Below are 23,350 nucleotides of genomic sequence, written 5' to 3'. Positions count from 1 at the left end.
AATATCAATAATCTAAAATCATGATAGAACAAAGTGCAGTGCATGAATAAATAACAATAAATAGATAGATCTCACCCCGTTCTTCTCCTGAGGAGATCAGATACCACCGGAAAAATCCAAGGCAGAAGCGAGCCAAACTGGACATGAGGGGGAGGGGACCAGTATCAAAGTTCCTTACCCCTGTCGTGCCCCTGCAGAAAAAGCTTCCGCCCTTACAAGGGCAGCACCCAAGTCAGGAATGCTAACCCGATGAAAATGCACACCCTCCCAATGCGTTTCCCTCTCTGTGTAGTAAGAGAGTTCATTAGGGGAGAAAATATTCAAGTAAAGCCTGCAGTGGTAGGACATTACTACGCAAAGCACGTTAGTGGTACAAGTGTGTATGCTAATGGCCAGTGGGACGCTGTGTGCTGTTTGACCCACAACCTAAATAACCCTCATACCTCCTGCATCATCCGCAATCAGTGGTGCCACATATTCGTGCAGTCCTCATAGTCGATCACCGATTCATGCAGGCAGCCCCCACTGCGCATACCCATAGATCAATCGATCCATCTGACCGATCTGTCCAATCACTGTGGATCTGGGGCCGGAGACCGCTCCCCTCAGCTTCACTCCAGCGTCTGTGGATTGTGGAAGCTGAGAGTGATCGGTAAGTTATAGCCCTGCCCCCTTTCAGCCACCGCCACTGCCACCACTGACCCCCCATTACTGCAGGATAGGCACATGACTATAGGATGGGGAAAAAGTGGGCACATGACTATTGATTGTAACTTGTTCCTGGGCTGGTGGGAGGACGTCTGTGGGTTTTCCGAAGAAATGTCCAAATATACATGTATGATCGAGATTTGGACGCGGTTTATAGATGACGTCTTTGTGTTGTGAAAGGGCCCCCAGGAAGAATTTGTAAACTTTATACAGGATCTAAACTATAATTCTATAGGTCTGAAGTTTACGTATGTCATTCATCCAAAACAGTTGTCATTCCTGGATTTGTTGGTCTCGGTAGATCCCCAGGGGGGACTCCAGATGACTATTTTTAGGAAACCCACCGCGACTAATTCCCTCCTTGATTGGAAGAGTCATCATCCGTTCCCTCTCAGACGTGGAATCCCAAAGGGCCAATATTTACGTCTGAGACGGAACTGTTCCAGTAGGGAGGAATTTGTCGAGAAGGCTAAGGATCTTAGGGAACGTTTTTTGGACAAGGGCTATCCAAATCATATTCTTAAGGATGCCTATCACCATTTGCTCATACAGGATAGGAATCAACTCCTTGTTCCCAAACAGAAAAGGGATGAGCTGGTCAAACAATAAGATTCATTACGACCTTCACAAAGGGTGCTAATCAGATTGGACAGATATTGGAACAGCACTGGGGGATGCTAAAAATGGATGGTGACATTGCGGATGTAATTGGCACACAACCATCTGTGACGTTCCGGAAAAATCGATCACTACGGGACACTACGTAGGCAATCTGGATAGGTTGCTTCTCCAAAAGGAGGCGAGGTTGATTTTTAAGTTGCGGACATGTCACCCAGAGGGTCTAAATGACCAGATCAATTTTGGGTGCTTTATCTAAAGAAGGGATTTTTCTCTGGCTGGGGTGGGTGGTTTGGGGATTGACGGTTGAAGGTGTCCATTGAGCTGGGCTATTGATCAAGTTGTTTAACCCCTTTTGTGGAAACGAGCCCAGACCAGATTCTTTGGGTGTTACATTATTGGGCCTGGGGGAGGGTTGTAAGTTTATGTATTACAATTGCTTTATATCAACCTTCTAATAGATATAGGACACGGCTAGGAGGGTGTCCTTTCTGTATCCCCCCCCCCCTCTTTTGCAGTGTTGATTGACTGTTGGGCTCTGTATTTCCTCTTTAACCCCTTCACCCCCGGCCACTAAAACACCCTAATGACCGGGCCATTTTTTGTAATTCTAACCAGTGTCACTTTGACAGGTTATAACTCTGGAACGCTTCAACGGATCCTGGCGATTCTGAGTGTTTTTTCGTGACATCTTGTACTTCATGTCAGTGGTAAATTTAAACCGATAATTTTTGCGTGTATTTGTGAAAATTTAGGAAATTTTGCGAAAATTTTGAAAATTTCGCAATTTTCAAACTTTGAAAATTTATGCCCATAAATCTGAGAGATATGTCACACATAATAGTTACTAACTAACATTTCCCACTTGTCTACTTTACATCAGCGCAATTTTTGAAACAAAATTTTTTTTCGTTAGGAAGTTAGAAGGGGTCAAAGGTCATCAGCAATTTCTCATTTTTCTAACAAAATTTAGAAAAATAATTTTTTTTTAGGGACCACATCACATTTGAAGTGACTTTGAGAGACCTAAGTGACAGAAAATACCCAAAAGTGACCCCATTCTAAAAACTGCACCCCTCACTCTGCTCAAAACCACATCCAAGAAGTTTATTAACCCTTTAGGTGCTTCACAGGAACCAAAGCAATGTGGAAGGAAAAAAATGAAAATTTTACTTTTTAACACAAAAATGTTACTTTAGCCATAAAATTTTCATTTTCACAAGGGAGAAAGGAGAAAGTGCACCCTACAATTTATTGTGCATTTTCTCCTGAGTACGCTGATACCCCATATGTGGTAAAAATCAATTGTTTGGGCGCACAGTGGAGCTCGGAAGGGAAGGCGCGCCATTTGAATTTTTGAACGCAAAATTAGCTGCACTTATTAGCGGACGCCATGTCGGGTTTGAAGACCCCCTGAGGTGCCTAAACAATGGAGCCCCCCCACAAGTGACCCCATTTTGGAAACTAGAGCCTTCATATAATTTTTCTAGATGTTTGGTGAGCACTTTGAACACCTGGGGTTTTACAGAAGTTTATAACGTTGAGCTGTGAAAAGAAAATTATTTTTTTTTACCACAAAACTGTTGCTTCAACTAAGTAGCTTTTTTTTTCACAAGGGTAACAGGAAAAAATGCACCATAAAATGTATTGCGTTTTTTTCCTGAGTACGCAGAGACCTCATATGTGGTGGAAATCAAATGTTTGGACACATGGCACGGCTCGGAAGGCAAGGAGCGCCATTTGAATTTTTGAGTGCAAAATTAGCTGCACTCATTAGCAGACGCCATGTCGGGTTTGAAGACCCCCTGAAGTGCCTAAACAATGGAGCTTCCCCACAAGTGACCCCATTTTGGAAACTAGAGCCCTCAAATAATTTTTCTAGATGTTTGTTGAACACTTTGAACACCTGGGGGCTTCACAGAAGTTTATAACGTTGAGCTGTGAAAAGAAAAATTATTTTTTTTACCACAAAACTGTTGCTTCAACTAGGTAGCTTTTTTTTCACAAGGGTATCAGCATAAGTTAACCATAAAATTTATAGTGCATTTTTTCCTGAGTACGACGATACCTCATATGTGGTGGAAAGTAATTGTTTGGGCGCATGGTGGGGCTCAGAAGAGAAGGAGCGCCATTTGACAGCAAAATTGGTTGGAATCATTAGCGGACGCCATGTCACGTTTGGAGACCCCCTATGGTGCCTAAACAGTGGAGCTCCCCCACAAATTACCCCATTTTGGAACTAGACCCCCTCAAGGAATTTATATAGATATTTGGTGAGCCCCTTGTACCCCCAGGGGCTCCACAGAAGTTGATAACGATGAACCGTGAAAATTATTTATTTTTTTTTAACCACAAAATTTTTGTATCAACCAGGTAGCTTTTTTTTTTTTTACAACGGTATCAGGAAAAAATGCATCATAAAACGTATTGTGCAATTTTTCCTGAGTACGTAGATACCTCATATGTGGTGGAAAGTAATTGTTTGGGCACATGGTGGGGCTCAGAAGAGAAGGAACGCCATTTAACTTTTCAAACGCACAGACGCGGTGCACTGATCGGCCGCTGCAGGATGCACGGTCGGATGAGATACAAAAAGCGTTGGGGATACGGAAAAAAAAAAGGTCACGCCAAAAATTGAGCAGGGATGCCGATCCGTTATGTGCATCCCTGATCAGCGCTCGGCGGGATGCACGGACGGATGCGATACAAAAAGCATCACGAATACGGAAAAAAGTCACGCCAAAAATTGAGCAGGGATGCCGATCCGTTATGTGCATCCATGATCAGTGCTCGGCGGGACGCACAGACGGCTGCGATACAAAAAGGGTCGCAAATACGGAAAAAAGTCACGCCAAAAATTGACCAGGGATGCCTATCCGTTATGTGCATCCTGATCAGCGCTCGGCGGGAGGCAGACGGCTGCGATACAAAAAGCGTCGCGAATACGGAAAAAAGTCACGCCAAAAATTGACCACGGATGCAGATACGTTATGTGCATCCCTGATCAGCGCTCGGCGGGACGCACGGACAGATGAGATACAAGAAGCGTCGGGGATATGGGGAAAAAAAAGTCCCGCTGAAAACTGACCACGGATGCAGATCCGTTATCTGCATCCCTGATCAGCGCTTGGCGGGACGCACGGACGGATGAGGTGTAAAAATGGACAGGATACAAGAAAAAAAAAAGTTATACTCACAGTACTAAGAGGATCACTGACCAGAGGAACTGCAGAGGAACAAGAAGGCAGTGAGATGGACAGCTTTACACGAGCAGCAGGCAGGACGTTGGACAGATCAGCAGAAGGACCCAGCGATGGAGGCAGATGTGATCGGGCCAGTGAAGACCTCGGACGACCCGTGAAGGCAGGTAAGAGGACGTCGGGGGGGATGAGGAGAGGGGGGAGGCAGAGAGGGAGAGCAGAGGGGGTGGAGAAGCAAAGGCAGAAGGAACTTTGGAAGCAGAAAAGAGATGACAGAGGAGGCAGGCAGATCGCGTGGGGAGCAGATCGGGATGCCAGGGGGCAGATCGGGGAGTAGGGGAGTAGATCGGGGGGCACGGGCAGGGGCCTTCACGGGAGCGCGCAGGGAGCGGAATACTTACCATTGGAGCAGGAGCGGTGACATCAGAGGCGGCGGCAGCAGAAGCGGTGGCGCGGTACCAAAAGTACCAGCCAGTGCACGCTGCACACATGTTGGGGGAGGGTCCCCAGACCAGCACAGGCCTGGGGAGGGCGGCCACCTGCAGATCACACCGCCCCACTGCACACTGATTGGAGCGATTGCGCGTCATAGCACGATCGCTCCAATCAGTGCTGCAGGGGCTGGGGGCGACATGTTTGAGATCCATCTATGATCTGCTGTAGCTGCTACAATAGATCATAGCAGGATCTCACAGTATCGCACTAATTCGGGCATTATTTTTGCCGAAATTAGTGCGAACGATGTGGTTGGCGGTTCAGATTTGAACAGCCAATCACATCGATCGCCTATGGGGGGTGGCGATGCCACCCCCCCTGGGGTCAAGCAAAGGTCCCCTGCTGTAAGAAACAGCAGGGGACATCATTTGAAAGCCGTTGCTATGGCCACGGCAATCAAATGAAGTTTAGGCAGTAAAATTACGTCCCTGGTCGTTAAGTCACGTTAAAATAGGACATAATTTTACTGCCCGCGGTCGTGAAGGGCTTAAAGAATTAATATTCAATAGGATCTATATACCTCTTAGCCCCTCTGTATATATGGCCCCTTGTTATTACTCATTACAATTATTATCATTGTTTGCCTCTCTAGAGTATCAGATTCATAATAATACTCTTTTAAAAATAGAATTGACATGCTGTGCACGGCTAAATGTTATGCTATGATGGGAGTTTCATATTTGATCGCTGTTAATAAATGTGCATGTTTGCTAACTCACTATGTGAACATGGCGCCTGGGTGGCCAAGCTAAATGTATTCTTTGACACACAATGCTAATTATGTGGGCTAATATTGATCGGCTTGGGCGGTTTGTGATAACTGAACGCAGTTCGCGCATGCGCGGTGCGTGCCTTCCACCTGTGGAGCGCGGTAGTAATGTATCAGCCTGACATGAATAATGGGTTATGCGCCACGCATGCGCGATATGTGCGTTCCATGAGTGGAACGCGGAAATACCACCTGACTGAATCAGGATCAATCTAATGCCCACGCATGCGCAGTGGACTTTTCAGGCTGCTGTAAATGCTGCAGATGGATCGATTGATCTATGGGCATGCGCAGTGGGGGCTGCCTGCATAAATCGGTGATCGACTATGAGGACTGCACGAACATATGGCACCACTGATTGCGGATGATGCAGGAGGTATGAGGGGTATAGGTTGTGGGTCTAACAGCACACAGCGTTCCACTGGCCATTAGCATACACACTTGTACCACTAACGTGCTTTGTGTAGTATTGTCCTGCCACTGCAGGCTTTACTTGAATATTTTCTCCCCTGATGAACTCTCTTACTACACAGAGAGGGAAACGCATTGGGAGGGTGTGCATTTTCATCGGGTTAGCATTCCTGACTTGGGTGCTGCCCTTGTAAGGGTGGAAGCTTTTTCTGCAAGGGCACGACAGGGGTAAGGAACTTTGATACTGGTCCCCTCCCCCTCATGTCCAGTTTGGCTCGCTTCTGCCTTGGATTTTTCCGGTGGTATCTGATCTCCTCAGGAGAAGAACTGGGTGAGATCTATCTATTTTTATTTATTCATGCACTGCACTGCACTTTGTTCTATCATGATTTTAGATTATTGATATTAAAAGTTATATTTTAAATCCTTGCTTTAACCGACATATATACTAGGGCAAGAGCCATATATACCAGGATGGGGATCATATATACCAGGATGGGATAAAAATGGGCAACATATATACCAGGATGAAAGACAAATATACGAGTATGGAAGACACATATACCTGGAAGGGGCCAAGAATGGGGAACACTAGTACTGAATTGGGGGATTTTCTCCCTGTAACAGTGTCAGCAGCAGATTCCCCCCATAACAATGCTTCATGACTACATTTTTTGCGTTAATTTCTTCCCTATATTCCTCTTTCAAAACCTAGGTGTGTCTTATGGTCTAAAAAAATACAATAATTTCTAAAAAGAAAGAAAATGTTTTTTTCCCTCACCAATTCTTACTTGGGCAATTGTAGCCGATTTTTGGGAAAAAAACCCTTTGAATTACATCATGATGGCTTCTCCCGTGTGACTGATCTGACAACAGGACCTGATTAATGATAAAAACATTTGTCAAATTCTGTAAGCAAGGATGGCTGCCCTGGCCTGTTGGTTTTCTGATGTCGGCAAGACTTGCTTTACCAGTTAAACATTTCAATTTCACAACATGAAAAAGGTTCCTTCTCTGTACGACTTCTTCACGTTTAACAAGATCTGATTTCTGAGAATTACATTTTCCACATTCAGAACATAAAAATGGTTTATTTTGTGTGATTTTTTTGATGGTAAACAAGACCTGATTTCCTAGTAAAACATTTCCCACATTCCAGGCATGAAAACAGCTTCTCTCCTGTGTGAGATCTTTGATGCACAACAAGATGTGATTTCCAAATAAAACATTTCCCACATTCTGAACATGAAAATGGCGTCTCCCCTGTATGAGATATTTGATGCCTAACAAAAGCCGATTTGTGAATAAAACGTTTCCCACATTCTGAACATGAAAATGGCTTCTCCCCGGTGTGATATCTTTGATGCACAACAAGATCTGATTTCTGAATAAAACATTTCCCACATTCTGAACATGAAAATGGCTTCTCCCCTGTGTGAGATCTTTGATGCCTAACAAGATCTGATTTGAAATTAAAACATTTCCCACATTCTGAACATGAAAATGGCTTCTCCCCTGTATGAAGTTTTCCATGGTCAACAAGACTTGATTTCCTAGTAAAACATTTACCACATTCCAAGCATGAAAATGGCTTCGCCCCTGTGTGAGATCTTTGATGCCTAAAAACATCTGATTTGAAATTAAAACATTTCCCACATTCTGAACATGAAAATGGATTCTCCCTTGTGTGAAGTTTTCCATGGTCAACAAGACTTGATTTCCTAGTAAAACATTTACCACATTCCAAGCATGAAAATGGCTTCTCCCCTATATGAGATTTTTGATGCCTAACAAGATCTGATTTTCGAATAAAACATTTCCCACATTCCAAGCATGAAAATGGCTTCTCCCCTATATGAGATTTTTGATGCCTAACAAGATCTGATTTCCGAATTAAACATTTCCCACATTCTGAACATGAAAATGGATTCTTCCCTGTGTGAAGTTTTCCATGGTCAACAAGACTTGATTTCCTAGTAAAACATTTACCACATTCCAAGCATGAAAATGGCTTTGCCCCTGTGTGAGATCTTTGATGCATAACAAGATTTGATTTCCGAATAAAACATTTCCCACATTCTGAACATGAAAAAGGCTTCTCCCCTGTGTGAATTCTTTCATGCTCAATAAGTTCTGATTTCCGAATTAAATATTTCCCACATTCTGAACATGAAAATGGCTTCTCCCCTGTGTAAGTTTTTTGATGGATATTAAGATGTGATTTCCTGATAAAACATTTCCCACATTTTGAACATGAAAATGGTTTGTCCCTTGTAGGAGCCGTTTCATGTTCCACATTCCTTCTGTATCTTTTATTTTGCTTACAATTCTGTGATAAATCCGAATTTTGGACTTGTTTGAAAAGATCAGATGATAAAGCTTTCCGAGGAAGGACTGGAGGTATATCTGGGACAACAGCATGCTCTTCATATGTATCATGTGTGATCCTTTCATCATCTGTTTTAAATTCTAAAGATAATAGATTTCCATCTGAACTCTGAGTACAGTCATCTGTTAAAAATAAACACAATGTTATTATTTTTTAATGATATCTTGAAAGTACATTTTTTTTAAACCATAACATTAGAAATTAAATTAAGAAAAAATGTTTTGTCCATAAATCTGTTGTCCAATTTCGACATCTAAAGGCCGCTTTACACACTGCGACATCGCTAGCGATGTCGCTAGCTATCGCACCCGCCCCCGTCGTGCGTGCGTTACAGGCAAATCGTTGCCCGTGGCGAACAATATTGCTAGTATGCATCACATGCACATACCTTCCTAACGACGTCGCTGTGGCCGGTGAACAAACTCTTTTTTAAGGGGGTGGTGTTACGAATCGGTGCCGCCATAGCCGCAAGCAGCCTGCTGCGGTTCCAGTTGCGCCCTGGCGCCGGCTGCCGTTTTTGGCCATGCCTCGGGTCGTCCAGCTGGCTGCTTGCACCTCCACGTCTAAGTGTGCAGAGGCGGCTAGTGCGCATGCGTGTGCCGATTTACCCCAGCCAGAGCCTAAGTCCAGTGTTTCGCCTAGTGAGCATGCTCAGCCTGATAGTGCCATTTCTGAGGCTAAGTCCTCGGTTCGGGCTGCTGAGCATGCTCCTACACTTAGTGCGAGAAGCCTCTTTGCACAGGTGCTTGGACTGCGTGCTGTGTCTAAGTCCTGTGTTGTGCCTACTGAGCATGCTCAGGCTGATAGTCTGATTTTTGAGATTGTTGTCAAGGCTACTGAGCATGCTCAGGCACTTAGTGCATTGGAGGCAAAGTCCGGGAAGGACTTCACTGAGCATGTCCGTGAGGTGGCAGGCCTTGATAGGCCAGAGGGCATCAGGCGTCCTAATGATGTGGCCACTCCGGACTATGAGGCCCAGCCCTATGACACGACACCTCACCATTGGTCGTCAGACGATGACTGGTGAAGTGTTTGGGCGTGGCTGCCATGAGATCATCAGTGACGTGGCGGTTCAGGATAGGCCGCTTGTGACGTCGCTGATGACATGGCACTCTGCTGTTGGTCCCTGGAGGTGCCATTGTGGTCCACCCTGGGTTTGGGGCGGACCCAGGTTATAAAAAGGGGCTGGAGACAACATGGAGGTGCGCAGTCTTCACATTTGCTCAGTCAGAGCACAGCTCCATGTTAGAGCCTCATTGCGGCATAATCCTATGTTCGGAAGCGGTAGGTAGGGTTAGGCGAACGGTGCCTGTCACGCCAAGATTTGTGGCTCAGCACATCAGGGTCAGGCGCCGTGCTTCCCTCCTGCCGCTCCAGTCTTGCTGTAGCAGCCCAGTGGCGTTAACTGGGCTGCGGCTGATGCGCCTCCTGTCAGATTGTGCCCCCTACGCACACGGACATCGTACCCCAGGACCCCTGTGGTTAATAGGGTGTTCCTTATCCTCCTCGGCTTCCCGGTCAACGCTACTGGTGTAACCATCTGGCCTGACGTGTCCTTCACACACGTGGCCAGTCGAGAGGTGACCAGAAACGCTAATCGGAGGACCGCTTGGCCTGACGTGTCCTACACACGTGGCCGACAGGGCGCTTTCGTGGCGGTCTTCTGGTCAACGCTACCTGGTCACCACCCGGCCTGACGTGTTCCCTGCACACGTGGTTGGTGTAGCGCCAGGTGCACCAAAACGCTAACCGGATTGTCGTCCGGTCTGACGTGTCTCTACACACGTGACCGGTTCCCAGATTCCCTGGGTTATCTCAGAGCCATCCAGCTCTATAGTCTCCGCCTAACCCTCAAGTGCCAGCAGCTCTTTTGTCATCTGGAGCATGGTGGGCCCCGACTGACGATTAGGATATATACCCCCTGGTCCTAATCTGAAGGTCCCCCCGTAACAGGTGGTTCGTGCGGCGTCACAGCAACATCACACAGCGGGCCACCAATAGAAGCGGAGGGGCGGAGAGCAGCCGCATGAACGTCACTCCCACCTCGTTGCCAGAGGACGCAGGAATGCTCCTGTTCATCGTTCCCGGGGTGTCAAACGTAGCGATGTGTGCTGCCTCAGGAACGACGAATAACCTGTGTCCTGAATGAGCAACGATATTTGGGAAAGGAACGAAGTGTCAAAAATCAACGATTTTTGCTGCTTTTTGGATAGTTAGCGGTCGCTCGTAGGAGTCACACGCAACGATGTTGTTAACAACGCCGGATGTGCATCACAAATTCTGTGACACCAGCGATATCTCGTTAGCGATGTTGTTGCGTGTAACAGGGCCTTAAGAGTTACATCTTCGTTAATTTCAATCTCCCATTCCTAGCACCAGTTCTCTGGAATGTGCTACAGTAAATAATTGATTGTCACAATATGACTGCAGGATAATGAGGGACAGTTGCTATACTGTCCCTCACGCTAGGGGACCCTAAACTATTCCTAACCTCACGATTACCCCTTAAAATGGAGATGTCTAAGTCCCGTGACTTACTATTCTCCTGACCAAATCTAATCTGTTATCTTTCGGGAAAGAAAGGGGCAGGAATATGATGGAAACATAGATTAAGACAAATGGGACACATTGCAAATTCACAGAAATAAACAGTGAGAGACTAAGGAGAAAAGCAATAGCAGAAAGGCAGCAACAAAAAGACAACAGGGGTTAACACCACAACAGTCCACAGCAATAATACACAACAACCAACCGTAAGTCTGGATCACACCTCCTCACCAGAACAGTATAGGTAACCTATAGCATGGATTAATTAAATAGTCCAGCCAGCTTATACAGAAGGGGAGCGATACTTTCTCCTCTACAGCATGTGATCAAAGACATTAACAAGCAGCCCCGCAGAGAATAACTCTTGCTAGCCTGCCCAAGTCTGTGGTTCGACGCCTGCGTCTCCCTGCGCTGCTCACAGACATCAGAGAAGTGAACATGCAGAGTACCAGAATCTATAATTTCCACAGATCCTGACGCCGCCATGACAGTTGGCAAAACCTGCAAAAATCTCCTTGTAACATTGATCCACAACATAGACAATTTCAAAGATATTTTTTTTCAAAGACGAGCATAAAATAGTTATAGACAGATGCCGGATATTTAACGGGGTTGTCCGGGACTATAACGTTGCTGGCCTATCCTTAGGCTTTGTAACCAAAGCAGGTAGCAGGGTCTTGCAGTCAAACATTAGGGCTCCAATTCATCAAGACCGGTGATGGACACTGAAAACTGACGTCAGGGACTGGAGTGAGATTTCTGGTATAGGGAACACCGCAGTTGCTTATGAATTAGAGAAGCGGTGGCATCACACCCTTCTTCTGGCCAAGCGCTGCCCATTTTGGCAAAGCTGGTTAAAATTGGCATGAACACACACACACACACACACACACACACACACACACACACACACACACACACACACACCAGCCTTTGGTCACATGACATGATGTCAAAAAGGTCCTTAAGCAGTCATATAATTGGCATATAAACACTGGGCCCCTAGGAGAATGGGGGCCTGTGAAATTGCCCAGTTTGCTCTCCCTTTCCCCTAATGCCAGTCCTGCATGCCAGCCTGTGTCCTGTTCAATTCATTTAGACTCCTGCAATTAAGAGACCTTTGGTTACATCATGTCATATGACTTTGAAGCCATCAAAGGTCTGTAAACAGTCAACCTTAGAATACAACTGATAGGGACCCTAAGAGAGTGGATTTCCTAAGAAATTTCACAGCTTGACTCTCCCAACGCTGGCCCTGACTGTAACTAGGGCTTATTCTTGGAGTAGGGCTTATATTTCAAGTATTCTCTAAAAATCCCATAAAATCATGCTAGGTCTTATTTTCAGTGGTCGTATTTTCTGAGAAACAGGGTATTCATGAACCCTCTGCGGGTCTTTGAGTTGCCTTCATAATGACATAGAGAAGGGACTAGAAACAAACAGCAGAAGAAGCAGAAGCAAAGAAAATACAGCTGAAAAAAAAAACAGAGCAGAAAACCTAAAAATGTAAACACAAAATTAGTGCAGAAAGTACATGAGTAGATATCTCTTACTGGATAGAGCTGGAGGAAACACATCCTGAGGAACATTGGGGTCTTCTTGTTTACAGTCCTGTGGGAGAAGAGGACGGGGACATCTCTCTGGTGTTGTCCTCTTACTGGATAGACCTGGAGGAGACACATACAGGGACTGAATTCGTTCCTTACATACAGATAATTATAGGCCGTGTGTATTTAGTCCTGTCTATTACCTGGTGATGTGAGGGGCTGGGGAACCTCCATCATGACGTCCTTGTACAGATCTTTGTGTCCTTCTAAATACTCCCACTCCTCCATGGAGAAATAGACGGTGACGTCCTGACACCGTATAGGAACCTGACACATACAATGAAACCGTCACCCCCGATCCCTTCATAGCGTTACTGTATAATGTCCCAGCATTCCCAGCAGTGTCACCTCTCCAGTCAGCAGCTCAATCATCTTGTAGGTGAGTTCTAGGATCTTCTGGTCATTGATGTCCTCATGTATCGGGGGGTGAGGTGGAGGCCCCGTGATTGGGCTCAGGGGTCTTCCCCATCCCTCAGACACAGGGGCCTGACAGCGCTCACTAGAGGTCTTCTTCACTACTGTGTAATCCTGGTTATGGAGAGACACAGTAATAAATCTCACTCCAGACATTTCCAGAGTCCTCACCTCTCCAGTTCTGTCCATCTGTTATTACCATAGATAAGAATGATGTAATGTGATGTCATCAGAATCTCTCACCTCTCCAGTAAGCCGGAAGAGGATCTCTAGGGTGAGGGGTAATATCCTCTCCGCCATCTTGTCCCTGTCCAGATCCATCCCTGATGGGTCAATCAGGAGAATTCTCTTATATAGAAGATCTCCACTGAGAGGATCCGATATTGTAGGGATCTGAATGGGGAGAAGAGGACGATGTAACATCATAAAGAATCCGCTGTAGGCTATGTTCACACTAGAAAAATGATTTTTCTTAAGAAAATTTCTTAAGAAATTTCTTAAGAGTGAAGGATTAGTTCACCTGCGTTAAAACACGCACCAAAAACGCACCTGCGTTTTTGCCGCGTTTTCGGTGCGTTTTTGGTGCGTTTTTACCGCTGGTTGTTGCCTGCGTTATTGTGCCAATTATCTATGGCAAATAACGCAGTTAGCTGCAGAAAAGAAGTGACATGCTCATTCTTTTTCTTAAGAAAATCTACTGAAAGAATTTTCTTAAGAAAAAAACGCAGTGTGCGCACAGCTAATTTTCTTGCCATAGGTTTTGCTGGGGAATGTCTGCAGAAAGGTTACAAGAATTTCTCAAGAAATTTCTGCAGCAAAAACGGACCAAAAACGCAGGTAAAAAACGCAGTGTGTGAACATAGCCTAATAATACGATTACTGGAGATAACCGTTCACTAGATAGGGATGATTGCCGCGCTGCCATGAGGAGTCCAGACTAACTCTGCTGCCTCATTACAGTGAATGGAGCCTTTGAGAGTTTCTTCTGAATCATGTCATTTGAAGAACTACATGTAAACCTGTCATGCTAATAGGTTTAGGAGAAGGGCGTTACATCACTGCGCCCTGAACCAGGCTTACCCCGAGTTACATGATTAAATGCCTACCCAGTCATCACCAGAGCCTCTGAGGTTGGACTTTGCTGACAGTAGGCACCAGTTACCAATACAGGGCAGTCCCTGGTTGTTGTGTTCCACCAAGAGGCTGAGCGGTGTATCATGAGAAAGATGGGGTGGGAACCACTGCCTCTAGGGAAGAACAGGAAGGATAAACCCTGTCACTTACTCTGAGCAACCCTGAGCTCCCCGATGTCCCAAGACAGGTTCTTTCCCCTTGTGCGGCAATCACGTGTCTATCCCTGTCTTACCCTAATCATGACCGTGTCTAGTGAGCAGGGGAGGAGGAACACTAGTCCTGCTTTATGATAATGACACAAAAGGAAAACGACAGACAAAGGAAAAAGAAACTGCATTCCCAAACAACAAGTGGTAAAAAAGGGGGATGGAAGAGAAATGAATAAAAAGGGAGATGATCAATAGGAAGAAAATTTCCAGGCAGCAATCTTCAGGATCAAATTCAAAACAATTTTTCTTTCCATGGCTCTCACCTCCAAGCCAGGACCATGGAAAACCAAGTTATCACTGGCAACTACTGAGATAAAGTGGTGAGTACTAATAACGGGGGAGTGCAGAAATCAGAACAGCTGAGACAACTCAGGTTTAGTTTTGAGCGGACCCGGACCGTAAACATCCGAATCCGCACGGTTTCAGCGCTATCTCCGGGCCGGACCCGGGCGCGGGATTCCGGGTGCACGATCCGGAATCTGTAATTAATAAAAATGAAAAAAACCCCCAATAAATAAATGAGCGTTTCATACTTACCGAGACTCGGTGTCATGGCGGCACACTGCTTCCGGGTCGCGCTTTCACTTCCTGTGCACCCAATCGCAGAGCTTTCCGTGTTTTCATCGCCCACCGGACGTCTTCTCAACTGTGATTGGTTGCAGGCTGACGCGCCCCCCAGCCTGTGACAACTCTGCTGCGGTCATCGCTTATCGCGGCTCAGTAATAGGCTGCACTCAGAGCGGGCAGTCTTCTCTATAGCTGCTTGCTCTGAGATGTAGCAGCGCTGGATGTGTCGGCGTGGGACTTCTCCTATGGATTACGTCGGAGCTGCAGGGTGTTTGGGCTTAATAAAGAGGTGAAGCAGGGTGTGTTTTGTACTTTATTTCAAATAAAGGATTGCTCTCTGTGTCTGTGTTTATTTACTGTCATTTACAGGTTTGTGTGATGGAGGTATCTGATAGACGCCTGTGCCATCACACAAAGCTAGGGTTTAGCAGCAGCCGTGCGCCGCTATTAACCCCTGCTATTACCCCGACTCGCACGGCATCACGCCTCCGGGAAGAGCCGATATCGCACACTGGTATTGTCGCATCTAATAAATGCGGCAATACTGGGCAGCTGCGGGCTGAGGATATACCAGCTCCCAGCCGGCGTTATCATGTCTGGGGATGAAAACTGGGGGTACCGCACGTCGTTTTTTTTTAATTATTTATTTTTATTTAAAAAAAAAAAAGCAAGCATTTTTTTCTACGCCGCAGTCACTTGTGAGGAACTCCCGCGAGTCTGACATCGCAGAACAGCTGCAAACTTCTGACAGGAGCGTTCATGTGTTTCTAGGTACATGCACGCTCATGTTCAGACAGCAGCAGGCTGAGATTATGCCAGCCCCCAGCCGGCGTTATCATGGCTGGGGATGAAAAAAAAAAAATTCTGCCAGCAGGTGGAAATTTGGTGCTGAAAGCTGGTCCAGACGATTTCAGCACCAAATGTGCACCTCCTGGCAAAAAAACGCGGCAAAAAAATTCCGCCAAAACAACGCAGTTTTTTTTGCCAGGAAGTGTAGATTGGATGCAGGAATATGGTATAAAAATTTCAGCACAAAATCTGCATCTCTTGGCCAAAAAAAATGCGATTTTTCTGCTAGGAGATGCAGGTCTGTGAACTCAGTGACCTCCACCTGAGGTCAGGTTACCTGCGATCACAGATGAAGGACCGTGAGAATCTCCAGCTGTGACCGCAAATGACCTGAGTGACATCAGCGCTCAATGCGCAGCTCATTCATTCTCTGGAGCTCACAGAGAGCGGTCGGTCGTGCCGCTCTCTGTGATATTCAGATGTAGCAGAGCTGAAACGGCGTGGGACATTGTGTGGATTACGTCGGAGCTGCAGGGTGTTTGGGCTTAATAAAGTGGTGAAGCAGGCGATGTTTGTATTTTATTCCAAATAAAGGATTGTTCTCTGTGTCTGTGTTTATTTACTGTCACTTACAGGTTAGTGTGATGCAGGTATCTGATAGACGCCTGTGCCATCGAACAAAGCTAGGGTTTAGTAGCAGCCATGTGCCGCTATTAACCCCTGCTATTACCCCGACTGGCACCGCATCATGACTGCGGGAAGAGCCAGTAGCGCTCACCGGTATGGTCACATCCAATAGATGCGGCAATACCGGGCGGTTGCGGGCTGGGGATATACCAGCCCCCAGCCGGCGTTATCTTGACTGGTGATGAAAATAGCGGGAACCACACGTCGATTTTTTTTTTTTACTTTAACCGGAATCACACATGCGAGGGGCTCATGCGAGTCTGCCATGGCAGCACCCAGCAAAGCCTTGCACGCGTGATTCTGGGCACTGTATACACAGCAGCACAAATACAGCGCGACAGCTGGGGCTGCAGCCGCGCGCTATAACTGTGCTGCCGAGTGTTTATCTTTACCACCGTGAACTGACCGACAGTGCACTGCTTTCCCTGCCCACCGGCCATCCTGGCGCCTGTGATTGGCTGCAGTTAGCTGACACGCTGACACTCAGGGTGGGGGGCGCGTCTAGCTGCAACCAACACGCGCCGGTGGGCGGGGAAAACAATGAATATTGAAGTGTCGGCTCCGGAAAATAACAGCGTGACCCGGAAAGAGTGTGCCGCCATGACAGTGCCTCGGTGAGTATGCCGCGCTTGCTCCTAGCCCCTGCACAAACGTTTTTAACCTCCGGATTCCGGTCCCCATTGAGTTATATGGGCACAGGATTCCAGAGCGGATCGGACTTTTTTTTTTTTAAATCTGGCAGTGATCCGCTGGTACCGGATTATTGGCCGTCCGATCAACTCTACTCAGGATGGTAAGCAAAGAAAGACACAAGGGTCTTCTTAAAATTAGCAGCGTCAGCACAAGGATAGTCTGCACAGCTACGTGGAAGGAAAAGCAGATCCAACTAGTCCTGGCGTGCGCTGTGACCTTCTGACCCATGGGATAGGGGCGACCTCTCTCTCTCTCTGATCACGTGGTGTCGAAACCCTGATGTAAGTGTTCAGTGTAGAGAACGGGATAAATGTGATCCAAAAGTCACAGCCAGATGGAGAAGTCACATCTATGATCAGCAATAATCCTGCCATCTCCACCGCTCTCATTACAGAAGTATAAAACATATAATACTGGACGATAAAACAAGACTGAGCACAAGACCTTCACAGCCGTCTACACATCATAGGGAGATTTCATGGCTCCTTCTCTTCATCTACCTGATGATCCTGAGGAACATCGGGATCTTCTTGTTTACAGTTCTGTGGGAGAAGAGGACGGGGACATCTCTCTGGTGTTGTCCTCTTACTGGATAGAACTGGAGGAAACACATACAGGGACTGAATTCATTCCTTACATACAGATAATTATAGGCCGTGTGTATTTAGTCCTGTCTATTACCTGGAGATGTGAGGGGCTGGGGAACCTCCATCATGACATCCTTGTACAGATCTTTGTGTCCTTCTAAATACTCCCACTCCTCCATGGAGAAATAGACGGTGACGTCCTGACACCTTATAGGAACCTGACACATACAATGATACCGTCACCCCCGATCCCTTCATAGCGTTACTGTATAATGTCCCAGCATTCCCAGCAGTGTCACCTCTCCAGTCAGCAGCTCAATCATCTTGTAGGTGAGTTCTAGGATCTTCTGGTCATTGATGTCCTCATGTATCGGGGGCTGAGGTGGAGGCCCCGTGATTGGGCTCAGGGGTCTTCCCCATCCCTCAGACACAGGGGCCTGACAGCGCTCACTAGAGGTCTTCTTCACTACTGTGTAATCCTGGTTATGGAGAGACACAGTAATAAATCTCACTCCAGACATTTCCAGAGTCCTCACCTCTCCAGTTCTGTCCATCTGTTATTCCCATAGATAAGAATGATGTAATGTGACGTCATCAGAATCTCTCACCTCTCCAGTAAGCCGGAAGAGGATCTCTAGGGTGAGGTGTAATATCCTCTCCGCCATCTTGTCCCTGTCCATATCCATCCTTCACGGGGCAATCAGGAGAATTCTCTTCTATAGAAGATCTCCACTGAGAGGATCCGATATTATAAGGACCTGAATGGGAAGGAGATGAGCCGATATGTAACATTAATGGAGATAAGGGAGGTGAGATATCATTTGGGTACTAAAAAATATTCAACATGAAATGTGCTATGTAAATAGTACAACCGTAAAAGTAGCACATTATCTTTATAAAAAAAAAAAACAATCCTTCATACCGCAATGTGAGCGGAAAAATAAAAGAGTAATTGCTTCTGTAATAAGAGTAGGAAAACATAAAAGTGCAAAAACAAATAATTTCCCAGTTTTTCAGTTAAAAACAGGACAATGGGATTAGGATTCGATGTATTCTTGTTTCTACGGAAAAAGAGGGGCCACACATGGCGTACGGATCTGTGCACTCGCTGACGCACACAATTTACCACCCATTTCTTGTATGAAGGCAGCAGAATAGTGAAAATTAACCCCATTACAAAATGTGTCCACATTATATTTCACTCCTAAACTAGAATAATTATGTAAAGAAAAAAGTTTAGATATTCTAAACTAGTGTCGGAGCTTGTAGACTTTAACCCCTTAATGACCGTGGGCAGTAAAAATATGTCCTAGCGGTCATAGTGTTAATTCCCTCCCGCTGCTGCCAGCAAGCAATAAAGAAATCAAGTGTATAGCGCCCCCCAGCATCGGATAATTTCTGTGGTTTCAGCTACTAAGTGTAGCTCAGACCTTGGAGATCATGATTCGGGCAGAAAAAAATTATTTATCTCCCACCTGGCATGATCAAGCATGTCAAATAGGGACATAAGGTGCCTACCCCGGTCCCCCGATGTGGCCAAAGTGCCCCCCCCCATTCCCATGCCCCAACTGATCATCTAAAATGGCCGGCACACACGCTGCATTCATCCTCCTCCTCAAAGTTCTCCCCAGGTCCAGCCAGGTCACCCTGTCAATCCCCGGTCTCCCGTTACCTCCTGCAGTGACGATCCCTCCTCTTCCTTCTCAGAAGATCTTGGCCACATGTGCAGAGCGGCTCTCAGCCGGTTCCCTGCTAGTAGTAAGACTGAGCTTACTGCAGCTCACACTACCATGCTGTGGACCCGGGGAGAGTGAGTGCAGTATCACTGCAGCCACACTCCTCACATGGAGGGTTTGCACTTTCAGAAAATGGGGGATAGGATATGTTCTCAAAGTGTGCCACCCATATTTTGGAAGGTCCAAAGTCGTCGTATAACCTCCAAAATGGATTATGGTAGACCAGATTTTTTTTCTTTTTAATAAATTGATGAAAGAGGAAATGTGTTGGGGAGTGTTTTTTTCAAATTTTTTTTTTTTGCCTTTTTTATTACTGACTAGGTTAGTGCTGTCGGGTATCTGATAGACGCCGTGACATCATTAACCCTAACCCAAAACAACCCTATTTATTTCCCCATTTGCCACCGCACCAGAGCTATACAAAGAGCTGGGGCGAAACGCCAGGATTTGCGCATCTAATGAAGGCGCCACTTCTGGGTGGCTGCGGCCTGCTATTTTTAGGCTGGGAAGGGCCAAATAACCATGGATCTTTCCACCTTGAGAATACCAGACCACAGCTGTCCATTTTTCCTTGGCTGGAAATCCAATTTGGGGGGTGTCATGATGTGATATTGTGGGTTATGTACTATTTTGTGTGGGTTCATGTTTTGGGCATGGTGATCTGTCTATTCGATATATTGTTTGTCCTGTTAAGTCAGGTTATATAACCCTTGAAGTGCTTCTGTGCCTAGGTCTTGGGGAGGGGGCCTGGAATCCACTTAAACTCTCTGTTTACCTGAGAGATTAGTGATTCTGGGTGAGACTTAAGGTCCAGTCACACTAAGCAACTTACCAGCGATCCCAACAACGATAGGGATCGCTGGTAAGTTGCTAGGAGGTTGCTGGTGAGATGTCACACTGCGACGCTCCAGCGATCCCACCAGCAACCTGACCTGGCAGGGATTGCTGGAGCGTGGCTACACGAGTTGCTGGTGAGCTCACCAGCAACCAGTGACCAGCCCCCAGTCTCCTAGTTACAGCACACATCGGGTTAATTAACCCGATGTGTGCTGCAGCTAAATGTGCACAGAGCAGGGAGCAGCGCACACTACTTAGTGCTGGCTCCTTGCTCTCCTAGTTACAGCACACATCGGGTTAATTACCTGATGTGTGCTGCAGCTACATGTGCACAGAGCAGGAGCCGGCACTGACAGTGAGAGCGGCGGAGGCTGGTAACAAAGGTAAATATCGGGTAACCAAGGACAGGGCTTCTTGGTTACCCGATGTTTACATTGGTTACCAGCCTCCGCAGAAGCTGGCTCACTGCACATTAGTTGTTGCTGTCTCGCTGTCACACACAGCGATCTGTGCTTCACAGCAGGACAGCAACAACTAAAAAATGGCCCAGGACATTCAGCAACAACCAACGACCTCACAGCAGGGGCCAGGTTGTTGCTGGATGTCACACACAGCAACATCGCTAGCAACGTCACAAAAGTTGTTCGTTACCAGCGATGTTGCTAGCGATGTTGCTTAGTGTGACGGGGCCTTTAAGGGTACTTGTCACATAGCGAGATCACTAGCGTGATCGCTGCTGAGTCACAGATTTTGTGACGTACCAGTGACCTCATCAGTAATCTCGCTGTGTCACACTAAGTAGCGACCTGGCCCCTGCTGTGAAATCGCTGATCGTTAAACACCTTTCTGGTTCATTTTTTGGTCTTCGGGCTCCCGCAGGGCAGCACGCATCGGTGTGTTTGACACCGTACCCAACGACCTTGTTCGCCTATGTTACTAATCAAGATTTGAATTGTGCTATGTAACAGGGTCCCTGCGACTGCCGATATCGTTGCTGCGTCGTTGGGAAGATCTGTTTGACAGCTCACTAGCGACCCTGTAGCGACGTACCAGCGATCCTGAGCAGGTCATATCGTGGTCGGAATCACTGGTACGTCGTTTAGTGTGAAGATACCCTTACAAGAGAGAAGAAACAAGATTGAACCTCTGAGGGAGATGATGAGGCTGCAGACAGCACCCCAAAGACACTGTGAGAAACCCTGATTTCCCTGGAGAAGGACTGCTGGAGGAGTGTGACTGAACTCCGGGAAATTTATGCCATTTCTGGACTAGTTTTACCCTCCGTGTGGTGGATTATTTGATGGTCATTCTATATTGCATGGAATAAATATGCTTTGGATTGTTCACTCATCTCTCGCTCTGTTAATTGTGTGATATGGGAGAAGGACCCCTTCACAGGGGGTCCCCACTTTTTTTTTTAATTATTTATAAATTAAAAAAATAGCATGGGGAGACCTTCATTTTGGACTATCAGCCAAGGTGAAGCTGCCAGCTGTGGTCTGCAGCCATCTGCTTTACTCTGTATTCTTTTTTTTTTTTTTATTATTATTATTATTTAATTTATATTTTGGGGGGCGGCCAAATTCAAGGTTAAACACAATTTAGTGCCCCATGAAACTTACTAAAGGGTGCTAGCTTAGAATATGCGGGGGGGTGGGACATGATATATGTGTTTGACATCTATCCATCCATCCTGGCTTATTAGGCTATGTGCCCACTATCAGGATTTGCAGTGGTTTGGACGCAGAATGTTTTGACTGCGATGTTGTGCAGTACAAGCGCAGTAGCGGGATGTTTAGAAATCTCCTGCCCACTGTGCTGCTTTTCTCTGCAGCATAAACTGACCAGCGGCGTGGCTTCCAGAGGTGCAGGATGTCAGTTTATGCTGTGGAGATGACAGTGTTTTTCGCAGGGAGAATAAAGTCTGCAGCGGCCTGAACCCGCATCGTGGGCACGGGCAGCTGCATTCTCGTGTGGACAACACTGGCATCTGCACAGCTGTCAATGCGTCCTAGACGCAGTATCGCCGGATTGTGGGCACCCAGCCTAAAAGTGAGAAATTTGGCATTACAGTAACATTTTTGTGAACTACCTGTGGAGTCAAAATGCTCACTGTAACCCTGAATAACATTTTTGAGTGGTCTAGTGTCCAAAATGGGGTCACTTGTGGGGGGTTTCTGCTGTATAGGTACCTTAGGAGCCCTGCAAATGCGACATGGTGCCCGCCATTTATTTGAACTTTTACAAAATTCACATGGTGCTCCTTCCGTTCCGAGCCCTCCCATTTGTCCAAACAGGGATTTTTGGCCACACTGGGGTATCAAAGTGTGGGTTTTACTTTTTCGTGTTTCCTCTTGAAAAAGTGAGAAATTTGGTGCTAAAGCAACATTTTTGTTAAAAAAAAATTAACATTTTCAATATGACGACCTAATGTTATCAAATTCTGTGAAGTATCTGTGGGTTCAAAATGCTCAATATACCCCTGGATAAAATCCTTGAGGGGTCTAGTTTTTAAAATGGGATCACTTGTGGGGGAGCTCCACTGTTTAGGCACCTTAGGGGCTCTCTAAATGCGACTTGGCATTCGCTAATAATTCCAGCTAATTTTACAGTCAAATGGTGCTCCTTCCCTTTCAAGCCCTGCCGTGCGCCCAAGCAGTTGATTTCCACCACATATGAGGTATCTTCGTACTCAGGAGACATTGCACAATACATTTTATGGTGCATATTTTCCTTTTACCCTTGTGAATAAAAGCTATCTGGTTAAAGTAATAATTTTGTGGTAAAAATGTTTTTTTTTTTTAATTTTCATGGCTCAATGTTATAAAATTCTGTGAAGCCTCCGGGGGTTCCAGGTGCTCACCAAAATTCTAGATAAAATCCTTGAGGGGGTCTAGTTTCCAAAATGGAGTAACTTGTGGGGGGTTTCTGCTGTTTAGGTACCTTGGGGGCC

The 23,350-nt window shown here is 46.2% G+C and overlaps 1 protein-coding gene across 1 annotated transcript in view; it reads right to left on the bottom strand.

Moving 5' to 3' along the window:
* Positions 1-6,675: 6,675 nt before the first annotated feature.
* Positions 6,676-23,350, bottom strand: part of LOC142268471 (uncharacterized) — a 202,153-nt gene continuing 185,478 nt past the window's right edge. The window contains exons 4-9 of the mRNA XM_075332359.1: positions 17,738-17,835; positions 13,402-13,551; positions 13,093-13,272; positions 12,888-13,011; positions 12,691-12,804; positions 6,676-8,712 (exon numbers count right to left, since the gene is read on the bottom strand). Coding sequence (XP_075188474.1) covers positions 7,292-8,712; positions 12,691-12,804; positions 12,888-13,011; positions 13,093-13,272; positions 13,402-13,551; positions 17,738-17,835 — 2,087 coding nt within the window. The 3' untranslated portion in view covers positions 6,676-7,291. The remainder of the gene's footprint in view (positions 8,713-12,690; positions 12,805-12,887; positions 13,012-13,092; positions 13,273-13,401; positions 13,552-17,737; positions 17,836-23,350) is intronic.

Source organism: Anomaloglossus baeobatrachus, unplaced genomic scaffold, assembly GCF_048569485.1.
Source record: "Anomaloglossus baeobatrachus isolate aAnoBae1 unplaced genomic scaffold, aAnoBae1.hap1 Scaffold_302, whole genome shotgun sequence".
In the NCBI taxonomy this organism is placed as follows: Eukaryota; Metazoa; Chordata; class Amphibia; order Anura; family Aromobatidae; genus Anomaloglossus; species Anomaloglossus baeobatrachus.
This window is presented reverse-complemented; position numbering and strand designations above follow the sequence as displayed.